An 18,878-nucleotide genomic window follows, 5' to 3' on the forward strand; every position below is an offset into this window, starting at 1 on the left:
TGACTTGGACTTTACTTGGGTCTTGATGCAGGTATAACTTGGGACTTGTTGGTCTTTACTTGGAGTTAACTTCTAGACTTGGGACTTGATTCAGGACTTCATGGCAAATATTTGTAAAACATTGACTCTGTCCCAGTGATCGTCAGTGGATCCAGTGAGTGACAGTTCTCCAGGAGGAGAACGTGTCCATTTCAGTGCACTTTTAATGCATTGATCAGACATGACAAGTTGATGTTTTATTGCATCTAGTTTGCCACAGTGGAAGGCAAGTGCTTATATTGACAACATCTATGACTGCATTCCACACGCCATGGTGGTTGACCCTCCTGACCTGTGGCTACCTCCTTCCCAGTCACCTTTACAAGCCACCTGAAAAGGCTGCAAGCTCTGATGGGGGGCAGGGTTCAACGTGTCTCTTGGACAAGTCGGAATGTTTTGTGGTCTGATCGGGACAAAAGAGAATTATGCTTCATGTATTTACAGAGTAAATCAGTATTCAGACAGGACTGCAGTACAGCATCTACAGAGCCAATTTTAAGGCGGTTGAAAAAAATAACAAAAACACCTTTGCTACTGTTACTTGTTTCTAGTGTTAATGAGTCAAGGACTCTGCCACTTCAGTGCCCTGACTTCAGTCGGCGACAGATAAAGTGAAAAAGCATTAAAACGATAGGAGACCTCTGCTTCCCCACCTGTCTCGCTTTCTTCCTCCCTTTGTTTTCCGCTGGTTCAGTTCTAAGTCTTTGATTCAGCTGCGCTTTGAGCCGTGCATCCAGCGAGTCGAGCAGCATCCCTGAACCGCATCCTTCATCTCTCCCCCACTTAGCGCACACACACACACACATTTCATAGGCTGCTGTTTCTCTTGCTTCGCGGTTTCTTCCCATTCTTCCAGCCTGCTCCTCGTTTTCTGTTGTAGCCCCGAGATGTGAAACAGCAGCCGTGAATCCGATACAAATCACGCTGGATTTTATTTGTCCGTGGTCTCGATTCTACGGCGGAACAGTCCCACGGGCCTCCGCTCTCCGGGGGGCTTTACACAACTCAGATCACAAGGTTTCTCTGCGATTCTGAGCTTTTGAAACACACTCCAGCCACCGGGATAAAAACAGCTCTTTAGCCGGTCTCAGTTCCCAGGAAAAAAAAGCCAGAGTGATAATGATGTGAACTATCAGGGGTTTAAATTTAGAGTTGCTGCTGCCTTAGCCCTAGGCTCAGGCACAGGACTTTCCCCTCACACAATGCCCAGTGGATCGCTTCTCACCGCAAACTAAATAAAATCAGATAAATCAGAGCCAAGTACCCAGGAGCACAGTGGCTGTGTGGGCGACCTACCCTATTTTAAGACACATTATGAGGGCAAGTTGTTTTCCCTCCCGTCTCTTTGATTCACTTTCCATCCCCAGCCTCGCTGTTTTCCCTCCGCTCTCATCCCTCCATTTTTTCCTCTTTAGCTCTCTATCTTCTCACCAAATTGCGGCGCAGCAAAATGATAATGATATTTCTTCATTGTACGTAATTTTATGAATGCCGGCAGGGCTCCTCTGCTGCCGGGGTACGCTGCATCCCAAGTTAAATCCCAGAAAGCATGACAGAGCCATAATCTGTTTGGGTTTAATATCCCTCATCTGCAAAATGTGTTTGTTAAGTCGCTAAAGTGATTTTTTAAAATTAGAGCCTCAATCACGCCAATAGTTGCTTGTTTCTGCACGAATGCTTTCTGAACCGCTCGGAGCACCGCGGCCCAGCAGAACACAAATACGATGCTTTCCACTTGAAAAATGGCCTCTGCGTTTTTTTGGCGGCAGTCTGTTGGAGCTGCGATTATGAATCCAGATCTTCAGAGAGAGAGATAAGATACAGCACTTCATGCAGGCTGACGCGTTCATACGGCTCTGCTTTTTAAACCACCCCACAATGATAAGTAGGCCGACGGTAGCTTCGCAGGCCCTGCACTGTGTCTGAATGCTAATGAAGATGCCAGCACAATCAGAGAGCAGCTTCCAGAGCTCCAGCAGCGAGCCGCGAGTCGACGAGTGTTCTGACACTAATTTAATTTAATCCTGACCTCCTTTCCTCCTCTACCCAGTGAGCAGTGGGGTACGTTGGAGGGTTCAAGACCCCTGTGTGAACGCCACACACAGCCAAGTCGCTGCTCGCTCCTTGTGGCTCAGTATCTATGCAGGGATGAAACATTTTTTGAAACTGTGATCCATAACATTTCGCGTGAATCACTATATTGAGTAGAATTCCATTTGGAAGAATTTGAAAGTGTTGATGTCTGATGAATGTCCTTGGGCAGGATCAGCATGAAACTCTAAACTAAGTTGGGAAGCAAACCTTTTATTATAAAAGGAGGACATAACTCTATCCAGTCCTGTCCAAATCAGGGCCTGTGGTTTAACTACTATTCAGATCCACTACTTAAAGTTACAACAAGGAACATTTAATCCGATGAAATCATGCAGATTCACCAGAAACTCTGGCGACAAGCCCACCGCAGACAGTCACAGATCCGGCTTCGACCCCCAGCAGGCGAGGCTCCCCCCCTTCCGCCCCCGCTGGGAGCCAACAGTAATATCACTGAAGGAGAACCAGGCCGTATTGCCGGGCCCGCTAAAGGGAAGGGAGGCACGGGAGATCCAGAACCAGGACTGTGCGGGGCAAACTGTCAGACCCTGCTGCAGTAAAATGAGAGAAAAATTGAAATAAAATGAAAGTTCCTCGTAGAAGCTTTGAGTAAAAAGAGCCATACTGTTAAAATTATGAAAAGTAACCCAATAAAACGTATGTACAAAGTACTTAATATTGTACTTAAAGCAGCACTGTTTGTCACACGTTGTCACCTTGTCAGGTTGATATAGTGAATGATAGCAAACACATCCAGCAGACACAGAGCAACATTAGCATGTAGCCAAGTCTCTGACCACTCGACAAATATTAGTCCAGCGTTCACTGTGACTGAACTAAAACACTAACGTTTCCATAAAATCAAATCAATGAGCTCAAAGATGCTAAAATGTCATTTAACCGGTTAATAGGAAAACTGTGGTTGGTGGTGCTTCAAGTAGAGGAAACTTAGCTGTGTGTTCCCTGTTTCCATCACGTCTGTGAGCCTCGCTGCCACTCTCCCTCGGTCTACCCTCCGCGACGTGGCTCATGAGAAAACAGATGGCATCGTGGGAGAGGTTCCAGAGCGCCACATCCTACCAGGGCCTCTGCCGCGCTGTCACCTCGCTGGCATGGCCTCGGTCTTAATCAGGGGCCCGACCGTTGCCACTTTACACCTGCGCATTGTCACCGGGCCAGAAAGCACTGATGCTGATGAAGTTGATGCTCGGAACAGAAGGCTAGGAATGCCTCATCTTCCTCAGCCCCTCTTCTGTTTTAGTTTTGACTAGTTGGATGAGAGAAGCAGCTTTCAAAAGTTGATGAGAAATCAATCAAAGTAGAGAAGCGACAGCCAGATGGTTTCAGACAGGCTGTTCTAGCACAGCGTTCATGGCTATACCTACGGATCATGAACCAGGAAGTAGTGAAGATGGGAGTTTATTTAGAAAAGACCGTATGCATGTAACGAGTGGGATTTGACACGTCACTGGACTGTCGTAGGACAACACATGAAAAATAACTTTTTCCGAAGATAACATGAATCACTGTACGAGGAAACTTTTTTTCAGACGCCGTTTGGGGTCTACTAGCCCTTTATTTGTAATCCATGAAGGCTGATTTGTGTTTTATCATTATTCCACTTATTTTAAAGGCAGGTACCTATGGGAATCACTTGCATCACTACAAGTAAGCAAATTAAAATGTAATTTTATTCCCAAAAGTGCTCTGCACTGATGATCGGAGAAAATTGCATTTAAAAGTATGATATTATTAGCCGACTCTGCAGGTTTCGGAAGTATTCCTGGATCAAAGTATTGAATCAATATTGGCTCTTAAGCCTGATATCAAGTCTTCCAACGATCTCTGTTCACACTGTTGCAGAGTCAGTTCGCTGGCAAGAGACTGCCTTTTATTATGTCAGGGTGTACTAGTTCCATAAAATCTCATTCTGAGCACAACAACCCGTCAATAGCATCAAATATTTATCATCATACCTGTCTTCCATCAAAGCTGTTGGCTGCCTTTGCCTGTCTTTGCCCTGAGGTAAGCACTACAATGTCAGGAAGGTGGGAGTGAAGAAAAAGTCTATTATTTTCATTCACCCTCTCGATACTTGTACACTTTATAATGTTTGTATGACCTTACCAGAGCTGAGAGAACTTTTAAACTCGGGAGCAAGCTGAACTCTGTTCGACCTTATTGAATTCCAAAACAGAGCCCTCGTCCAGTGTTTAGATAATCAACGTCGCAGATAGAAGAGCTATGACATTATGCCCGGCTATTTTTTTTCCCTTCTTCCCCTTTCCGCCTTATCAGCTGCTATTTGATTTCCAGCAGCAGTTACAGACAGCTAATCTGAAAGCTAGCGCCGTGGTACGAATGACAAACAGAGCGGTAAGCTCGTGAGGAGAGAAGGACCCAGCAGAGGGCAGCGAGCTTACTATTCAAATATAAAGTATGTTTGCATACTACAAAGAGCTGCAAATCAACAGTTCAACAGCAACATCTCTGTCTGATTTCACCTCTTTGAAATTAAAATATGAAATGTCTTGATAACAAATTTCGAAAGCGTAATTTGAATATATATGTTTTACAAATTGAGATCAAATTGAGTTCTAAAAATACATGTTGAAAAATGTCATAAAGCGACATTCGGGCTACACCAAGCCTGAATGCAAACAGACTAGATTTGGGCCTATCAGATCTAAGAAAGCGGTTAAAAAATTGAAACCCAAAAACGATCACCAGGGAGGACGACAGGTGTCCTGTAAGTTGTCCGTTTAATGCTGTTTATGAAGAACAGCCCAAACTGGACGACTCTTCGGAGACACCTGACTGCCTATCCTGTTCCTGGGCAGGTCGGCGAGCGCTATTTGATATTTTTCAACTTAAATTTTGAAACTTTAAACTCTATCTGAAGCTAATAATCAAATTGACATATGTTCTATTTGAAATTTGTCAATTAGAATTTTTTTGATTTTCAGGAATAAAATTTTAGCAACCGGAATTGATTTTTTTGTACTAAAACTTGCATTTTTGGGTCATTGGTTTTACGAAAGAGTGGTTGGTGTTCGTCAGTGAACTTTAGATGTGTTGGTATGCAACACATCTATTTTGAACTTTGGACAGAGCCAAACTAGCTCTGATTCACGCACGTCTTCATGCTAAGCTAGGCTAAACTCCTAGCCTACAGATTTGAAATTGATTTAGTTCTTTACATCATGCTTTCATAAAGAAATCAGATAAACCTATGTCCAAAAATGCTGACCTGTTCCTTTTATATTGTTAACTTTTGTTAATCTCTAAGTAATGTGTGGATTCTCTGTACACGTTTCTTTTTCTTTTTTTTCTGCAAATGAAAGCAAGACTCATTTTGAAAAAGAACGTCTTGGTTTAGACAGAGAACTGAACCTGAGCTGTCAGAGTTTAAATTAAACCTTCATCCCCTCAGGTTTGCTCTGTCTTCGTGATGAGTGTGAGGGTTTTTGCATATTTCATTTGTGAATTTCATATACTATTTGTATTTTAATTAAGACCACATTCAAATTACCCGAAAATCGCGCTGGAACAAGAATGGCGGTGTCGCATTCAGATCACGTTCTCCGCCCAAACGAAGCTTGGTTTGGAAAGACAACAAGAAAAACTCCTTGTCAACAAGCTCCGGCCAATCGATTTTGTCTGCAACCCCGACTCTGATTGCTGTGTTCTTACAAGTCCAAACAAACCCGCCAAGAGGAGGAACTGCTTCAGGGTTCAAAGTAGAGTGCCCTAAAAAAAAAATGGGTATGGGATTGAGTAAAAGTGGAAACAGGCTTGGACGAAGAGAAGCTGCAGAAAAAGAGATACTGCACCCACCTTTTATTACTCTTTCAGAATGGACGGATAATCTCATGGCGACCATGGTTGGAACATAGTGTTTCAGGCTGGTACTTTACTTCGCTTCGGTCCAAGTGCTTCTTTTTATTGTGCTCGTTTTGGGTGACATGATAAGTTATCTTAAAATGGCATCATCTCGATGGCCGGATCTGGGAGACACTCCAACAGCTCTTTTTTTTAAAAATTCTGGCACATCAGACGTCTCGAGATAATGGACACAAAAGACAAACATACGCTTCCAGCCTGAGAGTAAAAAAAGAAAAAGCTTTAAAGGCTCAGAGAGGTACTCAGAATTAAAAATGTAACATAATGACTTTGTAAAACCGCACATTTTCCCCTGACCGCTTTTCTTCTAATGTGATTAAACGGGGGGAATTATAGTCCCGTTTTCAAGGAACCTGTTAGGCTGTCACAATAAAGGAGCCCCAAGCCTCCGCGGGCAGCGCTCACAAGCCTCTTTTCTCAACAGCCAACAATATAGAGAAATGTATTATCTGGATTTTGTGCGCACATTGATTCAAAGTGTTCCTCGGTATAGTTTTGCCACTTCCCATTATACTCCGGAGGATTCCTACCATCAGATGTGATTATGCCAACGAGAACACCGAGTCTGTCAGGGAAACCGTCCCCAGCTCTTCCACACGGGCTGGTCTTGATGTGCAGACATTTATTTCATCTGGAACTGAGGAGTTTCTGTCACGAGGGAGCTGTGATCTTCAAATGCGTTCTCGTCTTGTAGAGCCCAAACACGACGTACATGGCAACGATGTAAATGTGTAGTCATGGTTGTTGAGCACACTCGCATGTTTAATGCACACCTGGAATTGACTTATGCAATTGGAGGGATTCACTTCTGTAGACTGCAAGTGCGATTGCACAGAAGTAGGAAAAGAGACACAGTTGTTTTTGTACATGGACTTGCACCATCACCGTGCGTTCGGACTTTCCGTCAAGTCGAAAAAAAGGAATCCAAGTACATTTTTATAAATGAGGTCCCCCAGGGTACTGGAGCCTGATTGGATTCCTAATGTTTTACAGGGTCTAATTAATTGCAGCGCACTCCACCCATTGAGTTTAACAGCCTATTTCAACTGTTCCGACCTCAGAGACTCTCAGATGAGTTCTAGTCTGGTTCATACTCCTGCACATAAGTATGAATCAGCGTTTTTACAACACCCCCGCTGCACATAAACCATTAAATGTGCAATGTGTAAGCTCTGGCCAGACTTTTCCTTTAAAACATCCTAACAGTGAACTAACATCAACAACAAAATGTAAAGAAGTAACGACGTTGACGTTAAGTCGAAGATTTCTTTGTATTAGTTTGTTTCAAGCATGTCATGGCTTTAACCGTCCCGCGTTTGCAATGCGCAGACAATATAAGCAAACACTTAAAAAACCTTGTCAATGAACATGATCGTGGGGGGGGGGGGGGGGGGGGTTCAGCCCAATATCAGCATTGTTCTAGCAACTACTGATGCTGTCGTTTTTCTCCTCAGGACAGCACAATCTCTTCAAATCTCGTTTCAAATGCCTCGGATCAGTGTTGAATCTCTTTCATCACTGGAACTGCTGTACTGGAATGTGTCCAGAAGTTCACCGAGGTGCAGCCAACTGAGGCCCTGTATTCAATTATTCACGGCTGGTCCCCCCCTCCCCCCGCCCTCTCTCTCTTTCTTCCCGTACCTCCCGCCCTCAGTAGATACCGTCCCCTCGCTATCTCTATCCGTTCAATTCACTCTCCATATCGGCGCACCCTAATGAAAGAGCGCCAGTCATCTTTTACTTTAATCAAACGTATTACGCTTTCGCCATGATTCGGTGCTTGCAGCTGCAGGCCTTTTAGAGGAGATGTTAAAACCCATCTGATGGTTGCTACAAGAAACATGTGCACTTCACAGCTACTGTCAAATTCATTCACGGAGCTTATCACCATTTCCACCGCTTAACCATTTTGCCCCGCGTGGCGGCACACACACTTCTCCTGACATATAAAAACTCTTTTTATGTTTTCCTTCCTCCAGCTGAAACCCTTTTTCATGAGGTGACGGCGGCTTTTGTATTTAAAATGTAAGTGGAGCAACACTGCAGCCTAATAGGCGAACATATACAGTAGTTAGTGAGGACTTCTTCTTGTAACAAGGGGTAATTCACTCTATTGATCTGTGTGCTCACATAATGACCATGTTCCTTGTGTTTTCTCATTACCAGCACGCCACTGATGTTTTCTATTACCGTACCTGCCCGCTACCACCAAGTCTGCCCCAGACAGTCAACAATCTCCTTTATGACTTGTTTACGTTCTCCAAGCTATTACCTCTAATGCGGTGGTGCGTTGCGATCATCACTATCCGTTAAGGGACGACCAGCGCGCAGTGCAATTGTCCTTTTCGGCTCCATCGCTCCTGGAAGCTTCTTGGAAACAAATGAAAAAGCACTGCTTGAACAAAATGAGGGGTATTTAGGGGTGGGGGTTACTCCTAAAGCATCACACACAGCGGTGACATAAGACACGAGATAGTGTGGCACTTTGTAATTTACACTGAAGCCCCTCTCCCATTGGCAAAAAAAAACCATTAACACCCACTAACTTCTGGCTTTTGTCTTTAGTGGGGAATGGTTACAATCAGCGTTCATTCCATAAGTAGATCGCTGATCAAACAAAATCACACTCATCAAAAGTCTTTCCACCTGTCCAACAATCACCAACCAATCAGTTTAAAAGAGAGACTGAATGTGAAAAAGAAATAATGTGAAAGTGCTTATGGCTGCGATCTCTTCTCACTCCTGTGCATCTATTTATTGGAACTGTGTCGTAGCAGTGTTTGTGTGTGAAATATTGTGTCAGCCGTCAGCTCAGCGCTGATGCCGTTTGGCAAGCTGCGTTGGCAGCTCGCCCTGTCTTTTTGCCGTGTTTTTGATACACTTCTTGTAACGAGTCGAAGCGACTCAGCGAGTATTGATAAGGAACCAAACCGATAAGCAGTATCGACAAGAGTACTAGTATCAATAAAATCCTAACGATACCCATCCCTATTCATAACTGTTTTCCTGAGTGTATAATCGCCATAAACTAAGAATCCCAAGTTTAGTTTGCTTAGAATGAGCCCTTCGTATCTGCATAGCGAAGGTCCTTTTCACAGAGTCCGCCATGTCTCTACACTAGCTACAATGGCTGGTGATACAAATCCATTTTGTATATAAACCAACAATAAGTTGGTTCGTCTTTCCATACCCCCTGTCTATTGCATCACAAATATAAAGTTGTATCTTTAAAAACGGCTCTGTGATTCCCTAACACAGCTGAAAACATCTGTGTTTATTCCAACTGGAGTAAATAGTGCATTTGTTGTGGGACTATATTCTGCGGTGGCTTAATCCACATTTGGTGCTCTAGTGAGTATTTAGGGCGTTAGGATGGTAGAAGTGGTATAGTGTCCAAATAAACTACGGAGCGGCTCATTGATGTGTTTTTAATAGTTTTTGTACAACAATGGAGCTCTGTGACACAGCTCGAAAGACCAAAATGCTATGCGTTTCAGGCCATATGAATATTCAGGTGCAGCATTAGTATCATGAGTTTGTACATGGCAGTACTGGCGACAAAAGACTGGAGTGCAGGGAGAATGAAGCCATTAGTGTAAAAGCTGCGACTGTATAATGAGTGTAATAGTATGATGTTGAGACATGAGACGAGATGGACAGCTGTGTTTTTGTTGATTGCCGTGTTTATCACAGCCTAATATACAAGCAATGCATGACAGTCCTCCGCTTATCTGTCAGTCAGTGATTTTCAGGAATGCATTCAGCACTGAGAATGAAAATATGAGCTCCACAACCGATAATTACTTTACCAATACGCACAAGTGTCGAGATTCTGGAGAATAATGAGAAAGAGGAATTGGAATATAGAGCCTTTGTCCGGTAAGTGTTGAGGCAGAAACTTGACAAATGAAGTAAGCAAGTTTTATTCAACTGTGCATTCATTTATTCTTCAAGTCTGGCTCCCACCAGCTGGCTGAGCGTAGCCAAACGTGATCTCTTTCAACCCCAGACTCAGAAGAGTCACAATTTCCCTTGAAATAAGAATGATTTTAATAACGCTGTCTCTCTCTTCCCACAAAGTGCTTTGGTGCACCCAGCAGAGGTTTGTTTTCCCTCTCAAAAACCACCATTTTTAGAGTCGATCATTTGCATATCTGAGATTGCCTCACATACAGCTTCTTTGTCGTTCCCCATCAGCATCAGCAAAAGAGTTCTACTATGATGTCCTCTCCTTGTTTTTGCCTCTCGCGAGCACTTCCCTCCGTCAGCCGTGGATTATATCGATCCCGGCACCAATTAGAAAAGGAGCTGCTCTTCACTGTGCATGAGCTCTCTCGCTGTAAGAAAAACACGATCGCTGCCGTCGCCTCCGTCGTTGCGACCGCACCTCACTACCCAGCCAGCCCTCTAAGCCATTTACCCTGACATGAGCAATCGACCTGAACAACAGATATTGGCTGTGGGAGAAAAAACAACAATTGCACACTGTTTTTGCTGTGTGCAATAGTCACATGAAACAATAGAGTGGGGATATTTTTGTGCTCTGTGGCACAAGCGTCCCCTTTTGGAGCTATTTATTGTCCAAAACGACGAGGATGATAGACGATATAGCAGTTTGGGGAAGGGCCCTTGACCATCAGGAGAGTGGAGGCTGTTACAGCAGAGACTGTCCACTCAAAACAGCATTTGTCATTTGTTTTTGAACGTTGAATACAGCATGTGTTTAGGTTTCCGTGACAAGGGCCACGGGTAGCTGTTGTTCGTGACTCTGTTCCGTCAGGAACAAAGACAGAAGCAGTGTGATTTTATATCCAGAAGTGTATTTGTACTGTCATTCATTTATTGAGGGTGGTTGTAGATACATACAGTACATACATACTTGCATATATATTGTTGTTAGCACAGCAAGAAGTCTGGTGGATGGATGGGACAACAAAGTGACTGTGAGCTGGGAATGTGTTGCTAGTGAACAACCGTCATTTCCTAACCTTAAAGGCCTTTACACACCAGGGGTGTGATGAATACAGTTTTTTATTTTAGTTGTTTGCTTTTATTTGTTTTGTTGTAACTACGCCAAGGGAAGCCTTGAGAAATTTCATCGTACCATGATCTCATTGAAACTCATCATAAAGGGGCAGCCTTGTTGTGGTTAGCGTTTTAAGACGTTTTAACACGTGGTTAACTTTGTAAAAAGAGACACGGTATGTTTTAGGCAATGTAAATACTTGGTTAGAAGAAGGGTTAGAAAAAAAACATTGTGGTTTGGCTCACAATAACTATGTTTGTAGCGTAACTCAAGCTACGGGCATAACGGCATGTAACTCGAAGTGGTGCAAAACGTCCGTAAAAGTCCTATTTAAAGTTCCTATCGAGATCCTATTGACTCAGAGCAACATCTGACTTAGGTAAATTGTTTAGCCTAAGCTACTGTAGGTCGGACATATTATGGCCTTGTAAAACTGTTGTCACACAATCACTCATTTTTAAGTAACTTTTTTGCCAAATACTCAACTCTCCTTTTTAGCTCTGTTTTTGGTCTCCACCGGCTCCTGAGGAAAAACATCTGGCTCTTTAGCTGCTAAAAGCTCCACTATGTTCACCAGCTACCTTCACGTTACATATAGTTATTTGATCAATTGTCCATTAAACTTGAATTGGTGCTGCTTCAATGTTGTGTTGCTGACTAGAACAAATCACTTTTGTGCTAGTTTTGGACGAGGCACCGTTGACTGGTGTAGCAGCATATTCATGGCCAATAGAAGGAGCTGTTTAACAATTACACACTGGTTTAATGTTTGGGGAGACACTTTGGGCGATGTAGTGTCATCCCATGTCTTTCCACCGCCTCACATTTTAGCTTATTATCTCGCAGTGTGCTTTATTACCAGCCTGCTGGACTTTCCCCCATTTCTGATATTTTAGGAGAGTCCACAGACCTCTCATCACTTCTTCTTCCTCATGAATAATAGCCCGCGGAGGTCTTGAGGGAGATGAGATTTTTTTCCCTGGCCTCTTCAGGGGTCTCACCTGACTCTCGTCGTCTTTGCTAAGAAACCTGAAAGACTTCCCCTCGCTCCTCTCTACCTTCTCTCCTCCTGCTATTCCCCCATACTTATCTCCTCTTTGCATCGCTCCCCCTTCTTCTCTCTCTCTCCTTTCAAATCATTGATTTTTTTTTTCTCCTCAGAGCTTTTATAAAATATTTACAATGTGTGGGCAGACTTCTTTTGGTGGGAATTGGGGGGGGGGGGGCATCATCGTTTTGAAAGCGAGTGGTAAAAGAGAAGGAGAGAGTGGGAGAGGAGGGAAAAGCAAAGGGAGTAAAAAAGAAGAGAAAGAGGCAGATAAGAGCGATGGAAGTCCACCCAAAAGTCGTGGCATGAATATCAACGGCTCCCTTTGAAACCACTCGCCGTTATAAATAAATAAACAGAGCTACCGATAAAGATCGTTACTCGAGGCTCTTGCGGCACCGTGTTTTCTCCCTAAAAACCTTGTGTTTTTTCCGTCTTTACCTCTCCTTTCTTTTCACCAGAGGCTCCACTCTCTCATTTGTGTTGTTTGTTGAAGCCTTGTTGCGGTTAACAATATCGCCTCTCCCTCCTGCTCAGATTGCTGCCTAATTAAATAAAGCCCTCAGGACTGTTCCTGCGTAAGCGCCGCTGATGATGATACAGGCATCAACGGGAAAAAAACCTGAGCTGTCAACAATGCGAGACAAAAGCATCTCCTTATTACTGAAACCAAAGCTCGCATAGCTGCAAAACACTTCAAGGTTTCCCTACTTGTTGTTTTTGTTAAATCATTGCTAAACAAATGATTCACAGCTAGAAAACTGACTAGAGAGAATACACCAGGAGCCTTTAGTAATAAGTGTTCCTTAACTTTAGGCTCAACAAAAAAATACTTTCATGTAGTATGGTGTACATTTTTGGGAGGTTTTTTTGGCATATCTTGTTGACTTTAATTTCTTGTATACTGTAGAAATAAACCCGCAGTAAAAATAAATATTCATGGGTTAACACATTATTTTACACATTTCCCACCTACATATATATTATTCAGTAAATCTGTAGAAAAAAACATGTAAGCCTCCTGGAATCAATTTGAATCAACATAATAAGGAATTGAAAAGGTGGATTTGATGTTTTTTAACATGGATTTTTCTCCAAATTTTTGTGTCTAATGGGGGAAACAATATTGTGAGAGCCGCTGTACAGGCTGTAATGTATTGTTTTTGCCACTGACAGGCTTGATTCAATATGATGGAAAAAGATCCTGCAGAGAAATAGAATGTTTTTTTTCTTCACCTTACGCTTGATCCATGTTTCTTCTCACAATTTACAGATAAGGCCATTGTGAATTTCATAACGATGGTCTGTCATTTAATATTTTTATTTCTCATTTGTTCTCCAGGTGGGAGGGACCATGTACAACACGGGCCGCCACGTCTCCCTGCGATTGGACAAGGAGCATCTGGTGAACATCTCCGGAGGACCAATGACGTACAGCCACCGCCTGGAGGAGATCCGGCTACACTTCGGCAGCGAGGACGGCCAGGGCTCCGAACACATGCTGAACGGACAGGCCTTCTCCGGAGAGGTGCGTGCACTCTTTGTGTCGGCGACAGAATACTCGGCAAAGAGAACTGCAGTTAACACACTTTGGTCCCCATATAAATGATAAACATTTGAGTCGTGCATACAGACACTATTGTATTACATTATTATTCAATTATTATTTGTTATTTAAGCCCTTGACAAATTGCAGGAGCTAAAACATGTGACCCCTTTCAACAGCAGGCGTATCAATTTATTTTGATGAGATTAATATTAGTATGAATATTATAATGTAATAACATGTCGGTAAGTGGTATTTTAGGATAACAAAGTTAGGATAACAAATGATCACCTTATAAAGTTGCTGATGTGTTCGCACAGGCGCAGAAAAGGTCTCTGCGCCTGAAGGAGGCAGAATGTCCCCCAATCTGCAGAGAACCGTGTGACGCTCTAAATACGTGTTTTTGTCTTTTTTACATGAGCACATCAGTGCTTTTCAGCAGGAGCAAGCTTGTCTTGGAGATGACAGTTAAGCGTTTAACTCCCTCACACACACACACATGCTCCGTCCCTGCACACACACACTTGCGCACAAACGCATACTGTCGCCATTTTAAACATATTGACGAGCGAAACAATTAGCTTCCCCCGGCTTTGATTGCTCAACTAGAATCACGAGTCGCTCACGCCGCTGCATTCCACCCGCCGCCATTAAGTGAATGCCAATTTGTGTGGCAACAAAATAATTGCAGTCTTGACAGGCAAATTTATTATAATTAATGATAATCATTTGTCCTCCCTCAGAGTCCGGGAGCTGATATTCGAATCATAATAAAGCAAGTCTTTACTGTGTCCTTCGGGGTGGAGAGAGCTGTGACCCCGAGCCTGAAAGGACACCATGTGCACATACAGACACACACACACACACATAACACAATATTGAGGCTCGCTCCGGGGTTTCATGTTTTATGTAATTTACCGTTTGTGGGTTAACACTGTGTTGGAGGAGTTCTTTAGAGCCAAGCAGAGAAGCTGATGCCATCTTGGATTACAGCCATCGCCATGTTGTTTTTTTCTGCAAAAATGATTTCATTTGAATGTTGGCACTCACAGACTTCCATAGCTTCTTGAGAAATGAATTCAAATCGGGTGATGAAATCTGTTTTGCAGTCTGAATGTCTTTGCATGCGGTAAAAGATCTAAATAGAGCCTCATCTCATGTCTCTATCTATCACATAAAATGTCAGTGTCCCCTCCCCCATTCATCCAAACAAATCCACAGAGTTGATTGACGGCATGTGGTCCAACATCTCACTGTGAGTTGACAATAGGTGCTGTTTTTCAGTAGATCCGCTCAGATAGACAGATAGTTGTAGCTCTGCCAGAGTTACCAAACCACAGGGGAGAACTAGACCAGGAAAAGGCCGGTAACAGATGTGTTGTTGGTCTTTTTTTTTTGTTTTTTTAAACATCCCATTCCCTTTAGCCATGTTCTCCTCTTTCAAACAACAGTTACTGAGTGAAACGGCAACTAGAAAACATCCACCTCCCCCGATAGCCCACACCAGCCTTTTATTCTGAGCATAAGCAGCGCCCTCAAGGTCCAATAAGATGTTTCATAATCGGAAATGCAGAAAAAAAATTCACTCTTTCTCTCATTCCCAATGGCTCCCTCTCGCCCCCATCTACAGATGAGTGGTGGCTGTGCATGTCCTTGAAACGTGAACAAAGAGAGAAAACATTACAACTTTTTTAAAGCAAAAGCATCCTTCTGAAATGGCAGCCCGTGGGAGGATGTGAGTGTGTGTGTGTGTGTGTGTGTGTGTGTGTGTGTGTGTGTGCGTGTGTGTGACTTAGCTCTCCAAAGCTTTCGTCTTTAAATCACCCCTTTATGTCATCATACTCATTTTTGTTTGTGTTGAATTCCGTTTTATGGCACACCATGGTCCATGGTAGTGAAATATCAAAATACATACATTAAAACAGCCATAAAATCAAATGCATCTCGTACATACATATCCCATAAAATAAGATAAAATAAAAGTTATCAGTATCAACGTAGTCTAAATATTCAAATACAGCACGATATATATATAGACTTTGTTAGGATTAGCCAGTGCATTAATGTTACTCACTGCCTCATCCACTCTACACATGCATTTGTATTAATATGATTTATTATCAGTTCCTGACATGTGGGCACAAGTATAGTAATGAACATATGTAAAGTCCTAGCTCACACAGTCACCTCCTCAGCCTCACTGCCCTGAAGAGGCAGATCCTCACATAAAGTGGCAGATAAGCAATGTCGCATCAGTAATCCCGAGAAAGAGGTTGTTCGCATGTTGCGTTTAAAACCGCGTGTGAAAACCGGCAGCCGTGCCGTTTTCATCCTTTCAGCCCGCCGTAAAATCCCTGGCAGTAGCTTTACTGCTTACTGTTTGCGGAAGATAAAAAAAAGGATATCCGCTTGCTGGATTGGTTGTTCCACGTCACTTGACACGTGTCTGTGTTCTAAAAGCTGAACTGTATTTTTTATCCCGGGGCTCAGCCGATGTGACCTGGAAAATAGGCGCTTGGGAACGCTTGCACGCCAGGATGGGTGTCCCTCTCTCTTTTAAATGCGCCTTCTACGCGCAACAATGGATTTGAGGTGAACGGCCCCTAATAATTCTACTGGTCACCTCCTCTTTCTCCAAGCTTGGCTAACCATGGGGTTTATTTACAACCTATTACCTGCTGCTCATTTTTCTTTCCTCATATAAGTCCCTTTAGGGATGTCGTCTCATTCCTGGATCAGCTATTACTTTTGTGAAGACAAGCGTGTCCTGTGTGTGAAACCAAAGTCAACGTTGACTCATTTAACCAAAGTTAATGCCGGTTAAGTAAACCGGCATACTTATTTTACCTAACGAAAATACTTATTTTAACCCAAACCCCCATCTTGTCCTAAACCAACCAAGCACTTTTGTTAGACCTAGCTTGAAGAGGCTGTATGCATGTAAGGAGCCGAAACTGACATACCATCCCTAAAATGGCCACAGACCAAGCGATGATGTGTTGAACCAGAATAACCCTTTACAGTCATCTGTCAAGAGACACAGCAGTATACAAAACAAAAATGCCTCTTCCACTTTGACATGCCAGATGAAAGTGCTAAGAAGCCTTTATACAGAGTTTTCCACTGGCATCTGTTCATTGTAGAACTTGACCATGTGTTTTAGGCGAATAAAGGTTCAGTCTGTATCTGGATATTCTATGTGGATGTGTTAATGAAGGTGTAAATGCAGGTAGAAGGTGTTGCAGCTGGATTGCTATCAGACGAGCCGGACTATGGGCCTTATTTTAATTGTGCAAACGCAACGACACACACAAAGTGGTACGTCAGCCAGACCACATGCCGAGGTGGCCTGGCTCGCATCAAGTTTGGATCTCAGCGAGGTGTGGACAGCTTTGGGGCACAATCCGGATAAATGATCAAACGTAGGTCTCTTTCGTCTTCCCGCCACACGGGTCTTCGTCTCCCGAGGAGAGTAAAGGGAAGAGAGGAGGAAAACCGGGGATGGGGTCCAGCTGAGACCTGCTGTCTGAGTCCTGTTAAGTTACTGCTGATGAAAACCCAACTTTTCCTGATTTTGCTGCTTCAAAATAAAAGCTTTTAAACAACAAAGTAAAGGTGGACTTTTATCTCCTTTGACCGCAAAATATGTCTGCTCACTATCCAGTCAGGGAATGTCGCATTGAAGTGTCGGCACACACATTCGGACACCGCAGACTTCCGTCGCAATGAAAAGAAAAGAGTAACCACGGCGCTACTTATGTACGTTAAAAATAATTCAACGTTGACGGGACTCCTGGCTGAAAGTCCTGTGTTTGTTCTTTGTCGCTGCCACGGCACCTTACTTCCTCCTTTACTCCCTTCATAATTACTAGGGTCAGAGGCAGCCCTGTAGCCTCTTTGAGTTGAGAGAGAGAGAGACTAATGTGATGTGTGTTGGCTGGCTGGCTGCCACATTACAAGACATGCCAGTTAATTTATGCTCTCTTTGTGTGCATGTGTGTGTGTGTGTGTGTGTGTGTGTGTGTGTGTGTGTGTGTGTGTGTGTGTGTGTGTGCTCGCTCCCCTGGAGCTTCTTCAAAGTCTAATCTGAAAATGAAACACCTTGGTCTTTTAATAAGTGCTAAAATATTCCAAATAGTATTCCTTCACCAAGTTGTTTTTACACACTCAGCCATCCAATCCTCCTCTGATAGAAAACAAGTGCTCCGAGCTTGAGTAACTGCCTTTCAAAAAGCACTCTTTCATTTATACTGTCCGATTTGACCCGTACAAAAAGCTGATCAACTTTTAATATTTTTCTTTGCTGTACTACCGCCACAAGTGTTTCGATGGATTTCCCTCCTTCCAGGCAGCGACCGCTTTGTGTTCATTCCAGTCTGCTTTCCAGACCTGAAACCGAGGTGATCCATCACAGGGAAGAATTCATCTCTTTTATTTTTGGTCAAAGTTATGTTGAAGTTCGGTCACAAAGCAACTATACTGAAAATACTTGCTGGTGCGTTGAAGAACACTCTGACATTGGAGTGAGCAGACTTAGAAATCAGCTTTAATTTAATGTAACAACACACTCAATTCATTTCAGCAGTTTCCATCTTTGTTTTAGTTTTTTACTAGTTGATTTGTCTATTTATTAATGTTTATTTGTATAGGCAAAAGTATAGCATGAACCAATGCCACATACTGCTTCATTTGTAGCCGACGCTAATTTGCAATGGCCATCCCTAAATGGGAATGTGCATTTGTGCTACTTAACTGGCTGCAACATTCAAACATTCAACATTTGGCAAAGGGTCTTTGTACATACAAACAATAGTAGTTTGGCTCATTTTTTTTTTTTCTTTACAAAAAAAATCCAATCAGCCAAACAGCATCATCTCCATCATATCGGTATGGGATTGTCTGATTTTTAACAGTACTTTGAACCACCTTTAGAACCACCACTGGCTAACATGTAGTTTAAGAAAAACTAAGAGGCATTCAAATTACAAGTTAAAGTTGGGGGGAAAAAAACTAAACCCATTCAAAAACTCCATCAACTTCAAGAGGAGGGAACCAGAACTGCAAAAAATGCTGACTCATTTCCGTTTTAGGACTCATTCCTGCACCACTGTATTTCTGTCTTTCAACAACAGTAGACCATGATTGAGAAAAGAAAAAAAAGCAATTACAAAACTGCCATACCATTGTAGACTTTCTATTCTCTCATTTTCATTCACTTTCCACCA

The 18,878-nt window shown here is 42.9% G+C and overlaps 1 protein-coding gene across 1 annotated transcript in view; it reads left to right on the forward strand.

Moving 5' to 3' along the window:
- ca10a (carbonic anhydrase Xa) overlaps positions 1-18,878 on the forward strand; it is a 194,462-nt gene that overhangs the window by 157,100 nt on the left and 18,484 nt on the right. Inside the window, exon 4 of the mRNA XM_076093030.1 lies at positions 13,450-13,635. Coding sequence (XP_075949145.1) covers positions 13,450-13,635 — 186 coding nt within the window. The remainder of the gene's footprint in view (positions 1-13,449; positions 13,636-18,878) is intronic.

Source organism: Anarhichas minor, unplaced genomic scaffold (genome assembly GCF_050575085.1).
Source record: "Anarhichas minor isolate MPS153535 unplaced genomic scaffold, ASM5057508v1 ptg000017l, whole genome shotgun sequence".
NCBI lineage: Eukaryota > Metazoa > Chordata > Actinopteri > Perciformes > Anarhichadidae > Anarhichas > Anarhichas minor.